This window comes from Leptodactylus fuscus, chromosome 9 (assembly GCF_031893055.1).
Source record: "Leptodactylus fuscus isolate aLepFus1 chromosome 9, aLepFus1.hap2, whole genome shotgun sequence".
Lineage (NCBI taxonomy): Eukaryota > Metazoa > Chordata > Amphibia > Anura > Leptodactylidae > Leptodactylus > Leptodactylus fuscus.
The window spans coordinates 89,798,003-89,804,812 of NC_134273.1; the positions used below are offsets into that span (position 1 = coordinate 89,798,003).

The 6,810-nt window shown below is 45.1% G+C and overlaps 1 protein-coding gene across 1 annotated transcript; it reads left to right on the plus strand.

Annotated features, from left to right (window-relative positions):
• Window positions 1-5,065: 5,065 nt before the first annotated feature.
• Window positions 5,066-6,489, plus strand: PDE6H (phosphodiesterase 6H). Its single transcript, XM_075287600.1, has 3 exons — window positions 5,066-5,270; window positions 5,630-5,670; window positions 6,087-6,489. The coding sequence occupies exons 1-3, from the start codon at window positions 5,122-5,124 to the stop codon at window positions 6,161-6,163; spliced, it is 267 nt and encodes an 88-aa protein (XP_075143701.1). The 5' UTR covers window positions 5,066-5,121; the 3' UTR covers window positions 6,164-6,489.
• The last annotated feature ends 321 nt before the right edge of the window (window positions 6,490-6,810 follow it).

Here is a 6,810-nt window from a genome sequence, read left to right on the forward strand (position 1 = left end):
TAGTGGCCCCTGCACACAGTATTATCCCCCATTGTGGCCCCTACACACAGTATTATCCCCCATAGTGGCCCCTGCACACAGTATTATCCCCCATTGTGGCCCCTACACACAGTATTATCCCCCATTGTGGCGCCTTCACCCACTATTATGCCCCGTTGTGGACACCCATTAACAATTATTATACTCTGGAGTCTTTTCAGACCCCAGAGTATAATAATCGGAGACCCAGGGGAAGAACAACATAAAAAAAAAAAACACTGTAACTTACCTGTCTCCCGACTCCCCGCTGGCGGCCATCTTCAATGACGTCAGGGACGTCATGTGACCGGGAGCCTGCGTCGCGACGCACAAGGACGCAGGCCCCGATCATGTGACGTCTGAGACGTCACACAAGTAGGCCGAAGCCTGCGCGGAGCCTGGAGAGGTAAGTATATGGGGCCCGTTAGCGGCTGGAGTAACTCCAGCCGGTAACGGCCTATTAAAAAAAAAACAAAAAACGCAGCGGTAGCGGCTGTCACCGGGCCCCTAATGTCCCGGGCCCTGTGGCAGCTGCTACTGCTGCTACCATGGTAGTTACGCCACTGTATGCGACCATAAATCCATAACAGTAGTGAAGCCATGTCATTTACCGGGATACAAAGTAGCCGATGTGTTACTCCAGGTTACAGAGTATCTATGGGGCAAATCTCATCCAAATCCGCTCAGTGGTTATTGTGTGATCGAGGAACAAACACACAAACTGTCACATGTATAATAGTAGTAGGATAGGATATATATATAATAATAATAATAATAATAATACATTTTATTTATATAGCGCCAACATACTCCGCAGCGCTGTACAATTTATAGGGTTCAGATACAGACATACATAACAAAGAACGTTATTTCACACAATGGGACTGAGGGCCCTGCTCACAAGAGCTTACAATCTATGAGGTAGAGGGGGTGACACAAGAGGTAGCAGGGGCGGCATTGCTTATACAGTGTTCAGACAATTTTGTGCATTAGGAATTGTGATAGGCTTGTCTGAAAAGATGCGTCTTTAGTTTGCGTTTGAAACTGTAGAAGTTGGGAGTTAATCTGATTGTCCGGGGTAGAGCATTCCAGAGAAGTGGTGCAGCTCGGGAGAAGTCTTGTATACGAGCATGGGAGGTTCTGATAATAGAGGATGTAAGTGTTAGGTCATTGAGTGAGCGGAGAGCACGGGTTGGGCGGTAGACAGAGATGAGGGAAGAAATGTAGGGAGGTGCGGCATTATGGAGAGCCTTGTGGGGGAGGGGGAGAACTTTATATTTTATTCTATAATGAATAGGCAGCCAATGTAGCGACTGGCACAGACCGGAGGCATCGCTGTAGCGTCTAGCCTGATAGATGAGCCTGGCCGCTGCATTCAGAATAGATTGTAGAGGAGAGAGTTTAGTGAGGGGAAGACCGATTAGTAAGGAATTACAGTAGTCAAGGCGAGAATGAATCAGAGAGACAATAAGTGTCTTTAGTGTATCTCTGGTAAGGAAAGGGCGTATTCTGGAGATGTTTTTGAGGTGGAGGTGACATGAACGTGCGAGTGATTCAATATGAGGGGTGAAGGAAAGGTCTGCGTCAAATATGACCCCAAGGCAGCGGGCATGCTGCCTAGGAGTTATAGTAAGGCCTGAGACTGCAATGGATATATCAGGGACAGATCTGTTAGATGGTGGAAACAGTAGTAGTTCAGTCTTAGAGAGATTTAGTTTCAGATAGAGCGAGGACATGATATTAGAGACAGCAGAGAGACAGTCACTGGTGTTCTGAATGAGTGCAGGGGTGATGTCACGGGAAGATGTGTATAATTGGGTGTCATCAGCATAAAGATGGTACCTGAAGCCAAATCTGGCGATGGTTTGTCCAATATATACTGTCACATGTATAGTAGTAGTAGGATAGGGTATATATATATATATACTGTCACATGTATAATAGTAGTAGGATAGGGTATATATATATATATATATATACTGTCACATGTATAATAGTAGTAGGATAGGATATATATATATATATATATATATATATATATATATACTGTCACATGTGTAATATTACTAGGATTTGAGTCTCTGTAAATATTAAAGGGCACCTCCACCAGGTGATGAGACCTTCCCCCATTTCACGCTCTCCTGCAGTCAGTGACCAGGGACATTTTTGTTCTAGGCCTTTCATTAGCTGAAGGGCCGTCACAATGTATCAGAGCAGATCCAAAGCTCTTAATCTGGAGGTCATGACGGGAGGGATTTCTGATGTCATCTGCGCAGATACAATGTAACAAAAGCTCAGCTGTGAGTACGATAAGGTCGGAGGTCTTTTCTGCCTCTGGTGTTCCCATTTAGTCACATTGTGCAGGGGACTGTTCTGACTTGTTCTATTATGTTTAGGTCCCATTTGGGGGGGGGGGGTCACATAGTTTAGCCTTGGTAGTAAATAGATTGATGTGTAGCTGAGTCTCCATCTGTCAAAGGTCGTGGAGCTGAGGATTTAGTAATTGGCTGCTGGAGATAATCCGCCGATAAGCGTCTTATTGTTCCAGGAGTATATCTACGGGATCAGCGGCGGGAACGCAGGAAACCGCCATAGAGAAGTGCGAGGAGCAGCAGCAGCGTGAGTATCAGCCCAGGAGGGGAGGTCGCCTATGGTCTATATGATCTGTCATATTCCATCTACACCAAGATCTGATTGTCCCAATATGGCGTCTGAGGATCGTGTGATCAATATCTCAGAAATCCCCCATCACTGATTACAGCGGGGATTGTAGGAATTATCTTCTATGGGATGTGGCGGAAAATGTCCAAAGAGCGACTGTAGAGGAGAGCGGCGGTAATAAGAGTGCGGTGTAATACGTAATATGGAGTAATATGTAACAATATACCAGGATATAATATGTAATATAATGTTACCAAATCTATTCTAATATACTAGAGCTATACAATGTAATCTAATGTGACTTAATAGTATATGAGATCATGTAATATAATTTATCATTGTATTGTATAATATACACATGTGCATGTAATATAATATAGCGTAATATAGTGTAACAGTGTGCCAGGGGATATATATAATGTATAATATACTGCCACATAATAATACTGTAATACAATATATATATATCATATGAAATAATGGAGCGTTATACAATCTTGTATACTATAATATAATACCATGTGGTGTAACATAATCTAATACCACAGAGTCCTATAATGTCACATAATGCAATAATAAATACATAAATATAATATGCCCAAACCTAATAGAATAGAATGGAAAGTGTTACATAACGTAACAATACAATCTGATACAATGTAACACTATAATATAACATAAGGGAATGGCATAAAATAACAGAACACACAACTCACTACAATATAAGAGTGTAATGTAATACAATGTATCATAGTGTAATATACACAGGGCTGCCTCAGTGTCCAGTTTGTTATAGGTGATGCCCCCTGTTGGATGCAGAAGTAATGGCACCCCCAAACCTCTCACCTATTTTTTCCATGTCTGTCCATAGATTCTCAGCAGCATCCACAGGGGGCGCCGGCATTTTGCTGTACATTTAGCTTGTATGTTTGGGGTCTAGTGAGTCTTATGAACATAGCTGAGAGGAGGAGACTTTGGATCAGGAACTAAAGTGTGGCCCCTGCTGGTGCTGTCACACCCCTCTCCCCAAATACTACTCACTGGTCTCATACAGTGTCTGTTCCTGTGGCCCCGCTCCTACGGGGGCCCATTGCTGGTGCCTCTATACAATAGCTCAGCCCCTTCCCCTGTATTATCCCGCATCGCTGCTGAGAACAATCAATGGTGACACAAGAGATAGAGATTACCGTTATCTGCAGCGTCCTCCTGACCCCGGGAATAATAAGATCTGATGATCCAGAGAGGAGATTACCGCCAGCCTGAAAGTCCTGTGTATTAGATACAGCATGTATCTAATCCTATCATGTGTGAAACCGCCTGCCTTGGGGCTGTATATAATCCTCTCACATGTAATACTTACTGCTTGGTTGCTGTATCTAAGCCCAGTACACATCATAATGGCTGTATCTAAGTCTCTCATGTGTGATATGGTTTGTTTTGGTGCAGTATCTAAACTTTTTATGTGTGATAAAAATGCCTATGATGTGTGATACTGTATCTGAGCCAGGCTATCATACTCTCTGTCCTTCAAACTGTATCCCCCCGGTGGGTTTGTCCCCGGCTCGGTCTGTCTGGTCACAGAATTCTGGATTTACAGATTTTAGGGTTTTCTGGGACTATAACATTGATGACTGATCCTCAGGTGAAGGTGACGTCACAGGCGTCCATCCTCATCCTCATTGCCTTGTACACGGCTGGTCCTGCCTCAGCTGAGGGTTTGTTACAGTTGTATGGGTCTAGCCAATGCTCTGTGAGCCGCCTGGTCTGTGCTCTGGTACATTGGAGAGAAGTGTGTGGTCGCTCTTGTGTTTGGCTTACACCATGTTCACACTAGTATTCGGGATTCCCTACTTCTGGGCCACGTGAGGACCCTAAAAACGAAAACCCTCTCTGCTTAGAAAGCGGAGACCTGCGGACCCATAGACTAGAATGGGGTCTTCTCGAGTCCCCCCTTGCAGGTCTTTTCTCTCTTCATATTTTAAGCAGACTGGGGGGCGCCGTTCCTAAATGGTCACCTAACACTAGTGTGACCAGAGACGTATAGAACATTGTTCAGATTGGATGGAATTGTAACGAATCCTCAGCTGAGAGCAAGACGAGCCCGGTATAATGTCACTGTCCCGACTGTATCCGACATAGTTATCGATATAGGAGAAGAAATGTAACAAAATCTATTAATTGTATCATTTTATATAAAACTGTAAAGACCAGAGATCAGAACTGCGCACTGAGAGTATGAGAACACAGAGGGATATTACTAAGGTCCAACTTACTGACGGTCTCCATGTATCAACAGTATACAGTATAGAATGTTTGGGGTTACAATATATATAGCATAGAATGTATCAGGATACAATGTAGCAATCCTGCACCAGCTGTGTGTAACTCACTACACGTTCCATCTCCTTTCGTCTCTGACAGTGTCGTACAAGACGGACTGATATGAATTCCAGCTCACCCGCATCCAGCGCCTTGGCCCCTGCAAGCAACAATAACGCGGGCCCCACCACACCTCGTAAGGGACCACCCAAATTCAAGCAGAGGCAAACCCGTCAGTTCAAGAGCAAGCCTCCAAAAAAGGGAGTTAAAGGGTAAGGTCATGTATGTCAAGGGTCAGGTCATGTATGTCAAGGGTTGGGTCATGTATGTCAAGGGTCAGGTCATGTATGTCAAGGGTCGGGTCATGTGTAGATCCGGGGCGATGACCTCCTGTACACATAGACCTTGGGCTCCTCAGCTGTTGTGGAACTACAACTCCCAGCCATGGCTTGGGGATACCTTGTAATGGGCATCTCATGGTAAATAGGGATCTGGTGATGGGGTCACTATGACTCCCTATATTGTAAAGCAGATACACATACAGGAGGTGGAGGTGGGTTGGGGTTCTCCTTTAATCATGTGATCTATCAATACTCTCTGATCTCGCTCTGATTTCACTTTTTTCTCGCAGATTCGGAGATGATATTCCCGGGATGGAAGGACTTGGGACAGGTGAGGAACCTTATACATCACCAATCATAGCCTGGACCCTGCCCTAGACCGGAGAGGGGCAGATTGGCCCCCGACCCCTCACAGATTCCTGGCTCCATGACGCTGGTTCATGTGGCCCCTATGGTTGATAGTCACGTCCTGTAGGGCCCCCCACAAGCCTCAGGGCTCCTCAGATACAATGGCACTTACCAACATTGGGTCATTATGGGAACATTGTCAGGTCCAGCCATGTCCCATATATGTTTGGCTGCACCCTCAGGACATTGTTGTGCCCCTTTTGCATATCGACAAGCCCCCTCTGACCTGCCCTCTTTCTGGACATGAACTGCATATAACGTGGCCATGTCATATATGAAGTGTTACCACTGACAATGAATGGACGTGCGGCACATAACACATTGTCTTGTCTTCTGCAGACATCACCGTCATCTGCCCCTGGGAGGCCTTCAGTCACCTCGAGCTACATGAGCTGGCCCAGTTTGGAATCATCTAGAATTTCTCTAGACGTCTTATTTGCAGATGCCTTAGGCGAAGACGAGAAGGAAACTAAGTAACATTTACTACTTAACCAAGTAAACCAGCGATACCAGCGACACCAGTGCCCGGCGCAACCGTCGCACTTCACTGGACCGCCAGGAGGAACGCTCATTCCTCAAGACAGACAATAAAATCATTTGTTGCCATGATGATTATAGACAGAGACTCCCTTTGTGATGAACTGGTAGAACATGGTGTTCCCGCAGCGGCCGCCATCTTGCTTTTCATATATAGGAAATGTAGTTTTTGCACAAACAAGTGAATCTCCTGCGTGTGGTGTTATTAGAGGCGGTGGAGATCAAATATATATAGAAAAGACGAATAAATCCTAATAAATGCGATAAAGCGTTCAATGTAGCGAGTGATACTTCCAGAACAGTAATAATGATACATTGTATATAAATGTAACCGATGGAAACTGACAACAAGCAGAGAAGGAAAGCCTGACGAATATCCGGCCCGGCTCACATCTGCCTTTGGGTTTCTGCTCGGTGAGTTCGCTTGGGGACCCCTGAACCGAAACCTATACGTATTAAAAAGGGGTTACCTGGGAATCCCGCGGACTCCATAGACTATAATGGGGTCCGTGTGGTTTCCGTTCGG